The 20072-nt window shown below is 41.6% G+C and overlaps 2 protein-coding genes across 6 annotated transcripts; both read left to right on the forward strand.

Annotated features, from left to right (window-relative positions):
• Positions 1–1541: 1541 nt before the first annotated feature.
• On the forward strand, positions 1542–8541 carry LOC135645895 (probable leucine-rich repeat receptor-like protein kinase At5g63930). The gene is made up of 3 exons (XM_065164783.1): positions 1542–3076; positions 3196–6255; positions 8007–8541. The coding sequence occupies exons 2-3, from the start codon at positions 3264–3266 to the stop codon at positions 8384–8386; spliced, it is 3372 nt and encodes a 1123-aa protein (XP_065020855.1). The 5' UTR covers positions 1542–3076; positions 3196–3263; the 3' UTR covers positions 8387–8541.
• A 1774-nt stretch (positions 8542–10315) lies between these two features.
• Positions 10316–14662, forward strand: LOC135583299 (xyloglucan galactosyltransferase KATAMARI1 homolog). 5 transcript variants are annotated; one of them, XM_065164898.1, is made up of 5 exons: positions 10316–12817; positions 13490–13533; positions 13609–13717; positions 13849–13934; positions 14250–14662. In XM_065164898.1, the coding sequence occupies exon 1, from the start codon at positions 10872–10874 to the stop codon at positions 12603–12605; it is 1734 nt and encodes a 577-aa protein (XP_065020970.1). In that variant the 5' UTR covers positions 10316–10871; the 3' UTR covers positions 12606–12817; positions 13490–13533; positions 13609–13717; positions 13849–13934; positions 14250–14662. The 5 variants fall into 5 exon arrangements, with proteins under 5 accessions (XP_065020970.1, XP_065020969.1, XP_065020967.1 ...); XM_065164897.1 differs by having other exon boundaries at positions 13490–13717; XM_065164895.1 differs by having other exon boundaries at positions 13609–13934.
• Positions 14663–20072: the final 5410 nt, after the last annotated feature.

Consider the following 20072-nt stretch of genomic DNA (forward strand, 5'->3'; position numbering starts at 1 on the left):
CAACTACAAACACTTGAGCTTAAGGTAGCATGTTGTACTAACCTAAAATATTCTGCTATATAACCTTCTTTCGAAGAGTGGTATCACATCTACCGTCACCATTGTTGCAGTGAAGTGACATGATTGACATAACAAAGCAGTGGATAAAGAGACAGCTAGTGGCAAATAGGCATGCCTGTGTGTTCTTCTTCTTCTTCTAATGTTGTTGTCCTTATCATGAACTATAAAGACCACAAGCCTTTGCCACTTGCATCCCCACCAAACTCCTACTATCCAATGTCGCTCGCACAGATCAAGATGGAAGGCTACTCTCCCTGAGAAAAGAAGAGGATGGGTGGATGGTGGCCAAAGGGAAGGAGAGCAACCAAAGGCTGAGGGTTTTGGTGGGTAGCTCGTTGATGCTATACATCTTTACCCTCCCTCCATTGTTGGGCGCGTGCAGGTGTTGTAGCTATCAAACTCCATTTATGGCCCCGACGGCAAATCATTTGTTCTTATCGCCTTCTCCATTAACCAAATGTTTTCTGTTCATCTTGCGTATGATGAAAATAATGCTTTCTATCAAGATGTAACCTTGTTTATATTGAGAATGATGCATTCTAATTAAGATGATGATTAAGAGATTAATTTGTTAGTTTGATGGGTATCAAAATCAACAGAGTCTGGATTGTCTCAGGAAATTATCCATTTAAAATTAGTACGATCATACCCTTTTGGGATGAGCCATTTTTATGGTAGAGAATGTTGCTGATGCTCGCACGACATCGATTCTTGTATTCGATGGGACTAAAAGTTCTTATCACTATTAAATATATTAAAAATAATTTTTTATTGTAAAGATGAAATGAAAATATTATCTAGAAAGATAATTACCTATAATTGATCATGAAAATAATTTACCTAGGCATAAAAGTTGTTAGATGAAAATATTAAAAAATATTTTTTTATTTATTTATATTATCTATCAAATCAAATTATACTCTATGACAATCAATATTGTTCTTTTGCATATTTTTGATGTTTTAATTTTTTTATATATTTTTTTGAAGATTTGACATTATTGGGCACCTAATCTTGTTATGGAAGATAGAATCATGGTCATAATCCTTTTAATAAATCTTTAGGTTGACTACTTATATCTTTATATACATAAATTCACTATGGATGGTGAGCTAATTATAAATTATATTTTATAGTTAGATCTTTTTAGTATCTCGATCTTTAGACTTCAAAAATATATATTGATATTTTTATAGTTTTAAAAATGAAGCATTTAACTTCTAATGATTCTAATATCATTGATTTTATCGATGAAAGATACAGTACATAAGTGCAAAATTATCGATTTTATTAATAGTAAAATGATCATTTCAAATATTAATTGTAGACGGTCATGCTATGCTATTGGTTTCTTTCCCAAATTGATCCCTTAGGGTTTAGGACTAACTTAATATTGTTATATTGTAGAAGAGTTTTGCCCTAAATCATAAGAGATTGGGGAAGAAACCAATGGCACCAATGCCCTTTTTTCAATCTTTTAATTAATATCTAAAATAATTATTTTATTATTAATAAAATTGATAATTTCATAAGTACTGTTACTTGTTATATTTTTAGTTGGTAAAAGCCAACGACGACGAATAGATGAAATTAAATGTTTCACTTTTATATTTTTGAAGTTTAGAAATCAGAACGCTTAAAAGGTCTAGCTACCATCCGATCTAATCTAATCAGATCCGATCCCAGATGATCCAACTTATGATCACATTGGATAGGTATCAGATCTATCTAGAATCCTGCCTAATTAAAAGCTACGGGGCATTGACCCTTTAATTAGATCCCTGATTCCATTTCCAGCACCAAACATAAAGCCATGGACAAAAAATTAAATCAAATGTTTGATATAATACCTTCATTACATGCATGCACATCAAGAAATCTAGATTGGATCACATCCTCTCTTGGAGGATCTTCAAAGCCCACAATGCTGTTCTACTGTCTGATAGCCAATAGCGTTGTTGTAGTCGCTGACACATCAGAGAGAAAACCGAGTCGTTTGGTAACTAACAAGTATAAAAAATGTGCACTCGTCACGTAGAATAGATTGAAGGAAGGAAAAGAGGGATTGTGTTTGTAGGGACATTAGATTAAGAAGGGGAAGAGTGGAAGAGATGGAAAGATGAAACTTGAACGCTTTCTTGCCTGCCATTGCTTCTCTCTGCACTCCATTTAGGAGATCCTGCTCTGATCTCTCTCAGATTGCTCGTTTCTGGAATTGTTGCGAGGTGTTGATGAGGCCGAACGAGGAGCAGATCCACGGGACGCATCGGCAGAAACCCGGATAACAGAGGAGCTAAAAACGAGGTAGGTTGTGTGCGTTGGTGGGCCGGCGAAGGCGAGAGAGCACTTTCCTCGGGGGGGGCTTCTTGAAAGTTGAGGTTTTTAATTGGCCATACCTGTGTCGCTGGAGTTTCTCGGGTTCTTGATTTCTGACTTATTTGATTGCTGGTGGGTGTATCTTCTTCAAGCAATTTGATTTATTCGAAGGGTTTTGGTAGAATTGTATTGTTGTGCGTTCCGTAAGCAGAAAGGTGAGTTCTTGATGCGGAGGGCTCTTTTTGGGAGAAGAAAGATGTAGGTTTTGATATTGTAGGCTTGTGAGACTGGTTAGTATGCATCTTTTAGTAGAATTTGGTGAAAAGGTGACGTTTGCTTGAAACTTGTGGCTGGGAGGCTTCGTTTCGTGGATCTCTGTGGTTGTCTTTGGATTCCTTTTTCCTTTTCTTTCTGGTTTGGTTTGTGAGAAGATGTTGGACATGTTAGGAAGTGTAGAGTGATGAACAGAAAGGGTTTTTAAAGTTAGGTTCTGGGACTCTGGATTTGGCTGCTTTTTGGGTTCAATAAATGGGGAGAAGGTAATAATAATGTGAAGTCTTGGTTTTCCTATATGCCCCAAGGAATTATTTATGCTCATGAACTTTCTTCTAAGATAAAAGATTCAGTTTGTCACATCCAAGAAGAACTCAAGGATTCATTTGGTTGTCCATGAACTTTTGGAGGCTTCGGGATGACAGAGGTATGCCACTTTTCTGATACCAAGATTCCTTAATCCTGTTTGTATCTTCTGCATCTTTGTGTATGTAACTGCTTTTTAACTGTTAGGGTGGTCTTTGATTTTTGGTCTCTTCAATTCAGGAGAATGAGGATGTTTAGCTGACGAAGTGGTTGGTTATGTTCTTGGTGATCTAACTCTTCTCTTGTATATGTTGTATGGGCATTACGCCTTGGTCTTATTACTACCGATGGCTAAATTCTTGGAGATCTTAGTACCTGGAAGAGTATCTGCTGCCATTGATCTCAAGTTCATAGCTTTGTTTGCTGCTCTATTTGTATCTAGTTCTGATGGGATAAACATGGAAGGCAAGTACCTCTTGCAACTTAAGAGTGAAATAAGAGACGTTCTCCACAACCTTGATAACTGGAGCCCTGATGATCTTACGCCCTGCCAGTGGAATGGTGTTAATTGCACTTCTGACTATGATCCAGTGGTTTTCTCACTTGATCTGAACTCCATGAATCTTTCTGGGTCTGTTTCTCCAAGCATTGGGGGATTGATTCACTTGACTTATCTTGACCTTTCCTTCAATCAGTTCTCTGGGACGATCCCCGGGGAGATTGGAAATTGCTCCAAGTTAGAGATGCTGTACCTGAACAATAACAACTTTGAGGGCAGCATCCCACCACAACTGGGGAACCTTGTCTCCTTGTTCAAGTGCAATTTGTGCAATAACAAACTTTCTGGTTCGTTTCCTGAGGAGATCGGAAATCTCTCATCGCTCATGGAATTTGTGGCATACACCAACGACCTTATTGGTCCATTGCCTCATACCATAGGCAAGCTCAAGAACTTGGCCATCTTTCGAGTAGGGCAGAATCTGATCTCTGGAAGCATTCCGGTGGAGATCAGTGAATGCCACAACCTCGAATTGCTTGGTCTTGCCCAAAATCAGCTAGGAGGAGCGATTCCTAAAGAAATAGGGAAACTAAGGTACCTAGCTGAACTGATCCTTTGGGACAATCAATTATCTGGAGTTATACCTAAAGAGCTCCGAAACTGTACAGGCCTTGTGACACTTGCACTTTACCAGAATTATCTAGTGGGTGATATACCTGTTGAGCTCGGAAACCTGAAGAATCTAGAGAAGCTATATCTTTACAGGAATAGTTTCAATGGGACAATACCTAAAGAAATTGGGAATCTTACTCTGGCAACAGAAATAGATTTCTCGGAGAATATGTTGACGGGGAAAATACCAGCAGAGTTGAGTAACATAAAAGGCTTGCGCCTGCTCTACCTCTTTGAGAACCAGCTTGCGGGCATCATACCCCCCGAGCTGTGTGCGCTGAAGAACTTAAGTAAGCTCGACCTCTCAATCAATTATCTCACTGGATCCGTTCCTCCTGGATTGCAATATCTGCCTGATCTGATCCAGTTGCAACTCTTCAACAACATGCTCTTTGGTAACATTCCTCAGAAGCTTGGATTGTATAGTCCACTTTGGGTGGTTGATTTCTCAAACAATAACCTCACTGGTCAAATCCCAAGTCATCTATGCCGACATTCAAATCTTATTTTGTTGAATCTCTGGTCCAATAAACTAACTGGTAGCATCCCCTCTGGGGTTACAAATTGCAAATCCTTGGTGCAGCTTCGTCTAGGTGGGAATAGCCTCACAGGAGGCTTCCCCTCTGATCTCTGTGGACTGGAAAACCTTGCCACCATTGAGTTAGATGAGAACAGGTTCAGTGGTCCTATCCCTCCGGAGATAGGACAGTGCAAAGCTCTGCAGAGACTGGACCTGGCAAACAACTTCTTCACACATGAGTTGCCAGTTGAAATTGGTAATCTGTCACAGCTTGTCGTCTTTAACATCTCATCCAATGAATTTGGAGGAAGAATGCCTCCAGAAATATTTAACTGTACGATGCTTCAACGACTTGATCTCAGCCATAATCACTTCGAAGGAAAATTGCCTAATGAAATTGGAAAACTTCTGCAGCTGGAACTGCTTATACTTTCTGATAATATGTTTTCTGGAACCATACCTTCCATCATAGGAAAGCTCTCTCATTTGACAGAACTGCAGATAGGTGGTAATCAAATTTTTGGCACAATACCAAATGAATTGGGTGGACTTTCAAGTTTACAAATTGCAATGAATCTCAGCTATAATAATTTTTCTGGAAATATTCCACCAGAGCTTGGCAATCTTGCACTGCTAGAATTCCTTTTGTTAAATAATAACTACTTAACTGGTGTAATTCCAGCCACATTTGCAAATTTATCTAGTTTACGTGGACTGAATGTCTCTTATAATGATCTAACTGGATCTCTTCCTCCCATTCCATTAATTCAAAGTATGGCCCGAAGCAGCTTTATTGGAAATAAAGGGCTATGCGGTGGACCACTTGGCGAATGTGGTGTATCGCCATCTTCTTCTACATCACCATCATTGAGAGAAAAAAGCACCCCCTTCAGTAAGATCATTGTCATTATTGCTGCTGCTGTTGGAAGCATTTCACTTGTTCTGATCGCTGTTGTTTTATATTTTATGAGACGGCCAGTCGAGACAATGGCTCCATTGAAAGAGAAACAACTATACTGTTCAGCATCAGGCACACATATCTCCCCAAGAGAAGGATTCACATTCCATGATCTGGTTGCTGCTACAGATAATTTTGATGAGAGTTTTGTTATTGGAAGGGGTGCTTGTGGCACTGTTTACAGAGCTATTACCCAGTCTGGGCGGACAGTTGCCGTAAAGAAATTAGCATCTAGTAGAGAAGGAAGTAACATTGAGAACAGCTTCCGTGCAGAGATTTCTACTCTTGGAAAGATTCGACATCGAAATATTGTAAAGCTATATGGTTTCACCTATCACAATGGTTCCAAATTTCTTCTCTATGAGTACATGTCAAGTGGAAGCCTGGCTGATCTTCTTCATGGAGAATCTTCTTTTCCACTTGACTGGGATACTCGTTTTATGATTGCCGTTGGGACTGCTGAGGGGCTTTCATACTTACACCATGATTGCAAGCCCCACATCATTCACCGAGATATAAAGTCCAGCAACATTTTGCTTGATGAAAATTTTGAAGCTCATGTTGGAGATTTTGGATTAGCGAAGTTGATTGACGTGACACAGTTAAAATCAATGTCTGCAATTGCTGGGTCATATGGGTATATAGCACCTGGTAAGACTTCTAATATTACAGCTCAGGCTATTCCTGTCCTTTTCTGCTTGTGGTTTATTGCTTTTATTTGCCTTTTCAAAGAAAGCTGTTTCCCTGCATTTGATTGCATTTGCAATTTGCTAATCTCATATTGATATCCTGAGGAACTAGCTGTGTAATAGTTGCATTGTGTTTGATGGTGATTATACGCTTGAATGTTGCTGCTGTTCTATTAGTCTGTTTCTCTTAAAAGTTCAAATTTCAGAGATCCTACCAATTGTCAAATCAGAACAAAAATGATCATCTAAATATTCTTGTCACATCCTGCTGTATAATTTTGTTGAAGTGGTAAATTTCCGGAACTCGTGAAAATTGGTTCTTTGTTCGACCCATTGCAAAAAAAAGGGTTGATCCAACCTATTTATCATGATAGATATACTGACTTTGTGAATAAGGATTGTGGATATGTTTTCAGTGTGAATAATCAGAAAGGTATTGGGATGGGCCATGGTGGCACAAGTTGGTCACGTGGCAGCGTGCTATTCTGCACAACTGATTTCATGCCATGCTAGCAAGGTAATGATGGCATACCCCTATGCCATCAAATGATAATCCTTGTGAGAAAGAAGCATTTGGTCGATTGGAGCATGCTAACATAGAGAGAAATAGACCCCTCTGAATTGCACGGGTATTTGATGGTTCTCTCCCAACATATGCATGCAGGAGGTACTCAAATATTGTATTGTATTTGCCCCATGAACTGCACAAGTCTTAGGATTAATTTTTGCATGTAAAAGGAGCTACTCAAACCTTCCATGTTTGTGTAGCAATCACCCAGAAAAGAAAAACAACGTCACAGGATGAAGAAGTGCTCTTTGTTAGTTTTTGAGAGAGAGCATTTTAAGAGACAGGCTCACAGCCACAATATAAGGAAGTGGCCCCATCTCAGTAAAGCCATTAAGATAATGAGCGTATGTAAATTGTGGAGCCCCACCATGCCAACATCCCATGGATATGGATGTGGCGTTACATGATGTGAAGCGGCAAGACATATATGACAAAATACTTGAGAACTTATTCGAGGTAGCGAAAAAGACTACTAATAAGCAAGTGCAAGACTTGTTGTCATAGTAATGTGGAACCAAGTCCCCCACACAAGTGATATACCTCTCTGGTTGTCTAATGCACATTGCATCCAAAATTTGTGAGACTATAAAGAAACGTTTTAAAAGTCCAAATCAAACACTTGATGGCAAAACAAAAATTATGTTTAACAGTGTCTCCAGAAGAAAATTGTTGAGCCGCATGCTTTAGTTTCTTATTACACTGTGTAATCATGCACGTTTGAGGTACTGATTTTGCAAGAACTACAATTTATATGTTTGCGAAAAATGAACTAGATGAAGAAAGTTCATTGTTCTAGTCATGGTGATGAGTTTACCATTAATGGTTTGCTTATGATGATTTTCCAGGTTTTAAAGGAATATCTTGTTAGATAGTTCAGGTGTTTTGTTGCATGATTAGTTAAATCGAGTTTAATAATCTTGATAAGGTCAAACTGCTGTATTTCTAGCTTTCCCGGTGATGTGTGCTGGTAATTTTTCTTCTTTACCATGTTTCTCTATCACCATATGTAGCTTTGAATTCTTTTAGTGGATTGTTGTGGATTGTTGCAACTTAAAATCTCTTCCGCATCTAATTGAAATCACTTTGACTATATTTGCCTTATTAGCATATTTAATTATATCTATATATCAACCTTTTTCTGCCAGAATATGCATATACTATGAAGGTTACAGAAAAATGTGATATATATAGCTATGGAGTTGTCCTACTGGAATTGCTGACCGGAAGAACACCAGTGCAACCACTTGACCAAGGAGGTGACCTTGTTACATGGGTAAGAGCATATATTAAGGATAATTCTTTGACTTCTGGAATATTTGACAGTCATTTGAACTTGGAAGACAAGAATGCTATCAGCCACATGATCATGGTTTTGAAAATTGCTTTATTATGTACAAGTTCATCACCATTGAATAGGCCATCTATGCGAGAAATTGTACTGATGTTAATGGAGTCTAAAGAGAAAGCTAGGGGCCTTCCATCCTCCACAGATTCTGATCACTCTGTGAAGAAAGACCAGTCATAGTGTATTTATATTTTACATTCATCAAAATTATATGTTCACTCTGATATATACTTTTTAAATAGCCCTCCTCAGTTCCCATCTTGTATGCAATAACTACTCATTACATCTCAAAATTTTTACTCACAAAATCCGAAGGTGAAACTTAGTATGATCCAGATCGTCTTGTTTGCCAGTTAGCGTGATTTTGGAAGCCAAACGGATGAAAAGAGCTGCTAAAGCTAAAGCCAAACGTATACTTCTTTGATGATACTTCAGCGTAAACATTGTAATTAAGTTTATTTAGTCTGTACCTAGTTTCATCTTTTTTTTTTTTCGAAACCATGATACTTCAAGGTGATTTAGTTTGTAAACCAGAAATTATTTCTTCTAGTGTTGTTTGAACAAGTTTTGTACCTTTTGCTTGTTGCTTATGATCTTGCAGAGAACTTTGATGTGCCATTAAACTTGTATCTATCGATTACAGTTTTCGGCACTTCGACTTGTTTGTTATTCGAGCAAATGAAGTCGACAATAAAACTTACCTCTGTTTTACATTCAGAGAAATTTCATTGTTTTTCTGATGGTGTCTTGATTTTGAGTGGAACTCCATTTAGCCATTATATTCATGAAATGTATGAATTGTGTGCTCTGCAGTATTTTACCAGGAAATTAATACAGTGGCATCATGAGTTGTCATACTGAGTTTAGACTTCAACTACAAAGTCATTCCAAGTGTAATTTGATGGTTGTGATGGCTCTCTCTTTGAACAAGTTAAACTTAATCAGATCAAGTTAGATTAGGTTACCGTGAACAGACAAAGCTAATCCCATAGGAATATTGGATTAGTATTACCAGATGGTCAGATTAATTCAACTGATTTAGATCATAAAACACTTACCCTTGCGTTCGTGATATGGTAAGTTGCTCACCTTCCACATCTATCATCTGGTTGTAGAAATGTCTTTGGTACTACAATGCAAATTACATGCACATCGATCAACGTATTTGCTAATATTAACATTGCCTGAAGCTTCTTGACGCTGCAGATGTATAAATCAATAAGAATGAGCTTCTAACCATCTAATTTTCTAAAGAACATATCGACATGCTATTGATGCAATAATTCAACGTGTTCCGGTGATCAAGCCACGTTGATCTCACCAATGCACGGCCAAGTCCACCGGTCTCCATCGATGGTGTCCACCCACCGGCAGGTACGCGGTAAGCATGACAGAAACATGGTCTTTGTTCCCGCGGCTTCGGTCACGGCGACGCCAACAACTAATTGGCGGAGAACAATGTAATATCTTTTGTCGTTTTATGAGCTTTGACTTTGACTTGTCCACGTTTGTCTGATTAGTATGTCACCGACGTGGTAACCTTAACGAGATGGATGGATTTTCTGATCTAGAGAACACGTCCCCAACTTACCGTCTCACTCGTCGGTGGCCTTTGTGGTCTCCACACACTCGGTCGTTGGTACGTTAAACGGGTGCGGAGAACGGGTAGTTCGAATATTGTGGCTTCAAGACGGGCAGTGGTTTCGGTACCCGCGACGAACTACCTGACCGACCCACCGACCTCGTGATTTGGACTCAGCAATTGGCCCACCATGTTGTCCAATCGTACGGCCAGTAGCCCAGTCAAAAGTTCCCCCGGCTCATAAAGGATCCATGCCGTGTGGAAGGTCGGCAGCGGTGATGCTTCGGTAAGCGCGAAACGTCAGCCATCGGGTGGTTCCTCGCCACGTGTCCCGCTTCGGTCACGGAGTCGATTGCGTAACGGCGTAAAATTTCCATACGTCCGGGCCCGTGAGTCGGAAATTGTGCTGGAAACGTGGCGAGGGGAAACCGACACGTAGCTCGGTGCGTCCGACGTGGCTGGGGAGCAACCGGCCACCGACTGAGACGGACGGGCGCAGCGTTCTAGAATGCGCCGATGCCGGCCCTTTTCCACGGGCGACTTCGTGAGGCCAACTCCGGTTGTCGCCTTCCCGAGATTCCGGTTGTGGGTGGGCAAGAATAAAGCCCTCTCCTTCCCTCTCGTCGCGGCATATATATCTCTGTGAGTTCCCCGCACCCTATCTCTCCTCATTTCCTCCTCTTCGATTACAAGATGCTCTTCCATACCTCCATCGAAATCTGTGTTCTCCAGCTCTCTCTCAATGCTTGTTGGTGTAAATTAAATTGAGCGGTTGTTTTCTTTTTTCCCTTCCTATTGGGATTTGGGAGCGTCACATGGGACTCAAATTTCATGACAATCCCGATCTAGGTTTTGTAACTTTAGTGTTCTGAAATCGATATGTGCTTTACCCAATGCGCAAATTTTGAGTTTTTTTTAGCGGAGATTTGTTGTTGACGGCTCTAGAGACTGGTGGGTGATAGTTCCTCTTCTCGCATTTTGGATTTGGGGGAGGGCACAGGTAACTGGGTCTGCACTTCTCAATTTGATGAGAGTTTATTCGATAGAGATCGATCAATTAAGCTGAATTTGGGCTGGAATTTGATGAGACGGCGGTCGTTAGAGTCCAACCATCACGAGGAGATGGAGAAGGCCAACGGCAAGCCTCCACCATCTCGGCTCTGCTTCTTGGCCACCCTATCGGCCATGTTCTGGATCATGATCTTCTACTTCCATTTCACTGTTCTCAGCAGCAACCCTATCGGCAAACCGGAGCAACCCGTTCCCTTCTCCGTTTCGGCCCAACCCCAGCGGATTTCGGAAGCATATGAAGCGTTTGAACTGCCCAAAATGAAGGCACCGCCGAGATCAAAGCCATCGGATACTCGTCAAGCACCAGAGGCGTTCCCCTTCACCCGGGCCCTCCGGACCATCGAGAATAAGAGCGATCCGTGCGGTGGGAGGTACATCTACGTCCATGACCTCCCCTCGCGGTTCAATGCCGACATGCTCCGAGATTGCAAGAACTTGAGCCTTTGGACCAACATGTGCAAATTCACAAGCAATGCTGGTCTGGGGCCTCCGCTTGAGAATGCTGAAGGGGTCTTCTCAAACACCGGATGGTATGCCACCAATCAATTCGCGGTGGATGTGATCTTCAACAACCGAATGAAGCAGTACGAGTGCCTGACCAAGGATTCATCCATTGCCGCAGCTATTTTCGTGCCCTTCTATGCTGGTTTTGACATAGCTCGATATCTTTGGGGATACAATATCTCAGTCAGGGATGCTGCATCTCTCGATTTGGTTGATTGGCTCATGAAGAGGCCTGAGTGGAACGTGATGGGGGGAAGGGACCATTTCTTGGTGGCTGGGAGGATCACTTGGGATTTCAGGAGATTGACGGATTCTGAAACGGATTGGGGGAATAAGCTTCTGTTCTTGCCAGCTGCAAGAAATATGTCCATGCTGGTTGTGGAGGCAAGCCCATGGAATGCTAATGATTTTGGGGTACCATATCCTACTTACTTTCATCCAGCAAAGGATGGTGATGTTTTCCTTTGGCAGGACCGGATGAGGAAGTTGGAGCGGAAGTATTTATTCTCATTTGCAGGTGCGCCACGGCCTGATAATCCAATATCAATCAGAGGGCAGATAATAGATCAGTGCAAAAGGTCCAAGGTATGTAAGTTGTTGGAGTGTGATTTTGGAGAGAGCAAGTGTCACTCCCCAAGCAGCATAATGCAGATGTTCCAGAGTTCCTTGTTTTGCTTACAACCTCAGGGAGATTCATATACAAGGAGATCAGCTTTTGACTCCATGTTGGCTGGTTGCATACCTGTTTTCTTCCATCCTGGTTCTGCTTATATACAGTACACATGGCATCTCCCGAGGAACTACTCGACATATTCGGTGTTTATCCCGGAGGATGATATTCGAAAGCAGAATGTCAGCATTGAGGAGAGGTTAAAGCAAATTCCTCCAGATGTTGTGGAAATAATGAGAGAGAGAGTCATAAGCCTTATACCAAAGCTAATATATGCAGACCCTAGGTCTAAACTGGAGACTCTTAAGGATGCGTTTGATGTGGCAGTTCAGGCAGTCATCAACAAAGTTACAAAACTAAGAAGGGATGTAATTGAAGGCCGTGAAGATAAGGACTTCATCGAAGAGAACAGCTGGAAATATGCTTTGTTAGAGGATGGCCAGCAAACAGTTGGGCCACATGAGTGGGATCCTTTCTTTTCTAAGCCGAAGGATGGTAATGGAGAGTCTGGCACTATATCTGCTGAAGCTGCTAAGAAATCTTGGAAGAATGAACAAAGGAGTCAGGCTTGACTTGTATTCTGGAGTGATGAGAAGGCAGGGCTAATTGATTATGATGATTTATAATCACATTGGTACAATCTGAAGCTACTTGAATGCAAGTAAATCATCAAATTACAGATATGTGGATGAGTGAGCCTTGATCATCATTGTTGAGTGTATATCAGTTGAGTTTTTCTGCAAATTGTGAGAATGTGTCTACAACAATAATTAGAACTTCAAAGGTAGGTAGTAGATATTGTCTTCCCTACATATTAAATTTTTATAGTTTTTTATTTTAGCACATTGTCTGTAAGAAAATCTGTAACTCTTCCATTACATATTTCACAAAGATTAGAATAAGAAATATTATGTAATTGTGTTGTTCTGATTTACTCAGACCATATGAGAAATATATAATGTAATTATTTTATCTTGTTAATTAATGAAAATCCTTCTGCGAGAAAAATAGACTATCATGGGCCATGGCGATGTGATTACCTAGTGTCTTACCGAGTGTATAATTTCCTGACATAAAGAAAGGACACGAAACAGATGAATGTTGCCAATTTGATGCTGATCAATTGCATACACATGATAGTGATATGATCTCTGAAATGTCCTTAAAACCTAACCTTTGAGCAACTTAAATTTTTTGTTGTGATTTTATATAAATGTGCTTCCTAGAGTTGACACCAGTATCTGGTGTGTGAGGAATTTTGGCATCTAGATGGTAGTCATCTTATTATTATTATCATCATTGGAATGAGATTATTTCCTTAAAGTGCAAGGTACGTTTGTGACACATCAGCATGACATTATTTTATAAAATGGATTGATTATTTGATATTATGGAGTATGGATCATCATATTGTGGAGTATGACATTATTCTTCTTGGATTTGTATTCTGTTACAGATGAACCATAGGAGGGGTTTGATCTCTTGTGATGTTTGCATTAGGTAAGATGTGCTTTCAATTTATCAATTTCCTATTTGTATATATCTTTCCTAACAATAGTTGAATTTTGAATACAGAACCTAATAATATAAGACGTCTGTCAGTTCGGTAAGGTGCTATACTACATATGCAGCCAGCAGCTTTGGAAATCCTTTTGTGTTTGGTTCTATGTTATACACGTTTCAAGTAAGATGTTTAGGTTCCTGTGGTTATTGTTGATGCGAGCACCAGTTGCTATGGTTCTGAGGGGGATGCATGAAGTAGAATAATGCATGTTTTTGGAACTACAAAATGCTTGTACGGGCTTGTTCATGCAGGATATGAGTCGCCAATCCATTCAAGAATTTGTCACACAATGTCACTTGCTCCAAGACTTTTGAAGCAACCAACATGACCAAGCTCTGTAAGTTTTATTTTTTGCCTTCTTGTGGATGATGCATGCATATCAGTAAGGGACATTTTTTTCATTTTCTTCATTCATGGTGCTTGATTGAATGATTGATCTCTCTCAGCTTTCATCAATTTGTCATGGCTACCGTGTGTTATTTTATGTGGTAGTAGTAGTCCGCACTGTTTGGTGGTCTTAAAGTGCGTGATGGCCACCACAGAACTTTAATAGATGCTTTTTAATTGCTTACATAATATGTTATTCATGATATGGTAATCAACATTGATTGTGTGCTTGCTTTTCCTTTATTTGGAATCTACTTTTGAATAGGCAGGGAGATGGTAAGAAGCATCTTGGCCACCGGTGGATGAGCAGATGCCAAATTTTCTTGCAAGGCATCCTGCTGTATCGTAAGGAGCAGCCTTTCCTTCTATGACTAGGAGGGCGTAGATTGAAGCAATCGATGAAGAGGGAACATTTTGGGCTATCAAACGGGGACAACCATTTTAATGTCAATCTTAAAGCCAGCCACACTTGTTTAGGATCTCTATCGGTACGTTCGCGATGAAGTGTTTTGTTCGGCTACATAATTCCGATGCTTATGTTTCGATAAAATTGACGGTGAGAGTTTACGGGTTTCTTCGTTCAGCTCTTTTTGGTGTATGAGCTTATGCATTTGGATAATTTTTATTCCCTCAAACATGATTGATAATTTAGACGAAATAAAATATTAATTTTGATTATATTAAGTTTTCTTTATGCTAGGTTAAGGGATCAAGCTTGGCATGTGAATCCAAGTGAAATGGATGATTTTGTACTACGACAATAATAATAAAGCTGTAAAGTCTTAATTATTTAAGCTTTACTCGATCTTTTGATATTATTAAGATATGTAAAGAAATTATATTTGTAGTTAAAATAATGTTTTTTAGTCTTTGTAATTTTCAATCAGTTTATAACTTATCCTTCAAATTCAAGGGTTTTAAGATAGATACTGGTGTTGGTGGAAGAGTAGATAATATCCTTCAGCTCCTCATAGTATTTGTACAGAATACTCGATGGCTTTGCTTTAAATAGTATGCCATCAGAGCCCAAAAATATTTGACATGAACAATAAATGAACTCATTAAAGTGATATTTATGAACTTCCAAGAGATGGCTGTACATGTCGTGAGATGGCAATTATAATTACTTGACTTGTTGTTGTCGCATTGCCGGAAGTTGTGTTTGTGCGGGATCGGGCATCATGGGCTTCCAACTAGCTTAATGGTAGAAGATGGACGGGTAGGATTGGATCGTCACATGGCCTTATCGTCGGTGTCGTATGGACATTTGAGCGTGGGGACTTTGTGCATGATGGAGGAGTAGCCGTAAGTCCCAATCTTTTCATTATTGCACGATCATTTAAAACGAGTAAAATATGTCCGATTCAATTAGCTAATAAAGCATTATGTTGAATTATGCTTACATGATCCTGCGTTACGTTTCGAGTTTTGACAAAGTCACGGTGGTAGTTTTCCCAATGTTCGATTGTTTATTACCTCACTTACGTATGAAATTTTGGAGAGGTTTGATAAGGCATATTTTGGCATCGCCCATGTGGAATCAGGTAAGCAGACACGATAATGTAGATGTGGAACCTCAAGTACGATGTGGCGTGCAGCACACACGTGGCGGGCAGTCGTTTGTCGCCCCCTCCGTACGAACGACATCATCACGGTACAATCATCTCGAAAAGGTCGAGGCAGCACTGCGTTGCGCTAATCCGTGCAGGTCGGTCTGCACATGAACAAAAGCTTAAGTCGGTCGCTGCCCGAGGAGCCGACCACAGTGAATTGACCTCGTACGACCAACTCATCCCTGCATGTATAAAAGCTAACCCTCCTTAACCAGGAGGGAGAGGCACTTCGAACATTGAACTCTCTCTCATTCCACCAAAAGCTAACTTAAGCTTCGGAGGGGTCGAGTTGGAAAATCCCCCTCCCGACCTCGACCTGTGTGTAGGAGCTCAATGATGGAGAAGCAGGTCACTCGCCAAGAGAGAAGACCGCGCTTGGGGGACGAGGCTCAAACCCGACCCGACTCGACACTCGTCCTCACCATCCGAGCATCCGCATGGGCAACCTTGCGCATTCGAGACCGAATCGATCTGTGCTGACACCTCGGCTATGGCGTAAAGGTTCACTAACATTTTGGCACTAGAAGAAGGGCCCCGATACCATAAGATCATCCCCAGCCAATCAATCCAACCGAACACATTGGAGAGGAGTCATTCCCAACGCACTCAACCTTCGGATTCGGAGGATGACTCCCACCTCCTCCAAGCCTAGAAGAAAATGCCCCTACTGTAACCCCGAGCCGCTATTGGCGATTGTTCATCGACCCCAAGTTGTCACCCCCCAGGGCCACCATGGGACAACTTCTTGTCTCTACCGAGGCGTTCCTTAGCATCATGCATCAAGTTCAAGCCTAGGCAAAAATGATGCAGACCATCATCCCCCTTGTTCCTTACCTTGCCCGGTAGTCAACGTTACCTCAATCGTCGCAACGAGATCCGTCAGCTCTTGTCCCCATGCCACCGATGGCCCCTCAACAACCTGCCATGGCAAACGTTACCCCATCGCCCGAAGAGCTATCGAGGAATCCAAGGCCACCACCCGAGCACAACGCTCAAGACCTCCGATGATCCTACTCGAGCGCCCCCGAGCCTGACACACTATCATCTAATTCGGCAAACTCTTTCTAGGCTCAGCTACACTCGGTCAATCGACATCTTGATAAGGTCTAAAAGGAGTTTCACAAATCCAAGTTAGAGCTCGGTGAGGCTCCCCCAACATGAACCTAATTTGTGCAAGAGATTCAGGAAAAGCTGACCCTACAAAACTTCTGCCTTCCTGTGCTCGAGCCTTACGAAGGTAGCTTCAACCTAACAAAGCATGTCGCTGCATTTCGGGCCCAGATGACCCTATACGACACTTTGGATGCCTCAGTGGTGCACCTCGGCTCAAAAGTACCCGAGTTGTGCACCTCGGCCAAACAGTGCCCGAGTTGTGCACCTCGGCCAAATAGTGCCTCAATGGTGCACCTCGGCCAAACAATGCTCAATGGTGCACCTTAGCCAAACAGTGTTCGAGTTGTGCACCTCGGTCAAACAATGCCCAAGTTGTGTACCTCAGCCAAACAGTACCTCAATGGTGCACCTCGACCCAGAAGAGTTGTGCACCTCGACCAAATAGTACCCGAATTGTGCACCTCGATCAAACAGTGCCCGAGTTGTGCACCTCGACCGAACAGTATCTTAATGGTGCACCTCGACCAAATAGTACCTTATTAGTGCACCTCGGCCAAACAGTGCCTCAATGGTGCACCTCAGCCAAACAATACCTCAATGATGCACCTCGGCCAAACAGTGTCCGAGTTGTATACCTCAACCAAACAGTACCTTATTGGTGCACCTCGGCCAAACAGTGCCCGAGTCGTGCACCTCGGTCAAACAGTGCCTTAATGGTGCACCTCACTCAAACAATGCCTCATTGGTGCACCTCGGGTAAATAGTGTCTCAATTGTGCATCTCGACCAATCCAACACCCGAGCCACACCTCGCGGCCAGTCTAAGGCCCGAGTCGCATCTCGACCAGTCCAACGCTCGAGCCACGCCTCGCGGCCAGTCTAATGCCCGAGTCACATCTCGACCAATCCAACGCCCGAGCCATGCCTCGCGGCCAGTCTAAATGCCCGAGATGCATCTCAGCCAGTCCAACGCCCGAGCCATGCCTCGCGGCCAATCTAATGCCCGAGTCGCATCTCGGCCAATCCAACGCCCGAGCCACGCCTCGCGGCCAGTCTAATGCCCAAGTCGCATCTCAGCCAGTCCAATGCCCGAGCCACACCTCGTGGCCAGTTTAATGCTCGAGATGCATCTTGACCAATCCAATGCCCGAGCCACGCCTCGTGGATAGTATAATGCACGAGTCACATCTCGGCCAGTCTAATGCCTAAGCCGCGCCTCGCAGCCAGTCTAATGCCCGAGTTGCATCTTGACCAAATCCAACGCACGAGCCACGCTTCGCTACTAGTCAAATGCTCGAGCCACGCCTCATGGCCAGTCCAATGTCTGAGTTGCATCTTGGCAAGTCCAACGCCCGAGTAGTGTTGCTCGACCAGTCCATCTCCCGAATAGAAGCTCACGATCAACCGATGACCGAACCACCACTCCTAGCATGACAACCAACCCAGCCAAGAAAAGGCACTGAGCCATGCCCCACACCACCCACCCCAACCGCTTGTCACCCCCTCCGTACAAACGACATCATCATGGTACAGTCATCTAGGAAAGCTCGTGGTGGCGCTGCATGGTGCTGATCCCTTCAGGTCGGTTGATGCTCGTATAGAAGCTTAAGTCGACCGCCGCTCGAGGAACCGACCTTAGTGAATTGACCCTATACGACCAACTCATCCTCGGAGGTATAAAAGCTGACCCTCCTTACTCAGGGGGAAGAGGCACTTCGAACACTGAACTCTCTCTCATTCTACCAAAAGTTAACTTAAGCTTCGGAGGGTCGAGTCAGGAAATCTCCCTCCCGACCTCGACCTATGTGCAGGAGCTCAATGACGGAGAAGCAGGCCACTCGCCAAGAGAGAAGACCGCGCTCGGGGGACGAGGCTCAAACCCGACTCAACCCGACACTCACCCTCACCACCTGAGTATCCGCGTGGGCGATCTTGCACATCCGGGATCTAACCGAGCCATACTGATACCTCGACCACAGCGTAAAGGTTCACTAACAAGGTTGACCCTTTGCAATTTAGGATATTATAGGGCTCGTGCAAAACTAACCCTATAATACTCTTAGTCGATAGTAATTAGAGTTATATTTTTTTCGAAATAATATAAAATTTTATTTGCTAACAAGGAACTTGAGTTTATTAGATGAATATAAATCAGGTTTTGGATACACGAGGTCAAATTTACTTTACTCGGATTTCGATTGATTTCCAGTAAAAAAAATATGCATCCAAAGAAGGTGGGTTTAATAAACCAAATAAACAATGGATTTAGGTAAAATAAAGTTTATAAGAATTCAAATGCTCCAATCTACTAATAAACTCTTCTAAATCAGATATGAGTATCTTTGGAGCAAATTGGTGCATACAAAGCAATCAATCGGATCTTAATAGCTAAGTAGCTAATCAAATTTAAGTTTATAGGTAAATTATATATTACCCTATGCATTTGGGCTCTATTATCATCGTGATTTTTATACCTAAACAATAATATTAAATTCTATATAATTTTAAAAATAAAATAAATAACTCCATTGGTGCTAATATTGTCAGTTGTATTGATACAAAACATAACACGTGACACTACGTATTGGATTAACGTAAAAATAATGAGTAAACAAATAATTTAACATCATTTTCTTTCCAATGATTTTATAAAAAAATAAAAATAATTTTGTTCATTATTTTTACATCAAATAACATCTTATCTACCATACTAAAAAAACTCAACAACATAGTTGTATATGACATATTATTAAGTAGTGCAATACGATTCCTCCTTTGTTTTAAAAAGGAAACACTTATATGATCAATAATATGAGAGGTTTATTATTTTGTAATAAGAACATTAAGTTTGTGTCTGTAATGTTCAGAATAAAGAAAGACTTCAATGTGTCCTCACCGTTCGTACATCCATTGACAGAAGACTTATTGTCGATCCAGTCTATGCATCTGCGTGGTTGATACAGATGTCTGTCAAGATCCATTTTCCTATATATTTTTTAATATTATTATTTACATTCTCATCATTTGAATTTAAATATGGTGAATACAGATGTATACAATGTAGCAGATTTATAAGAGTAAATATTCACTATTTCTTGCCTCGCATAATCTTATAATGATTTCGGCAACCTATCGAACGCATATGGTATGATATATCGGATTCGGATTAGATGTAACAGTTTGTAGTGTTGAGAGCGGGCGTCGATTGTAACCGATAATAGGGTGCCATGGGAACGTTTACTATGGTAAAACAATTAGAGGCGAAAACTACGAAGTGGCCCAAAACGGAGGTGAAGAATGATTGGGGGGCGGGGGGGTTGGTGAGAAGGGCGAGAGAAAGCAGAGAAGGGAAAGGAAGGGAGG

The sequence above is a fragment of the Musa acuminata genome, chromosome BXJ3-8 (genome assembly GCF_036884655.1).
Source record: "Musa acuminata AAA Group cultivar baxijiao chromosome BXJ3-8, Cavendish_Baxijiao_AAA, whole genome shotgun sequence".
NCBI lineage: Eukaryota > Viridiplantae > Streptophyta > Magnoliopsida > Zingiberales > Musaceae > Musa > Musa acuminata.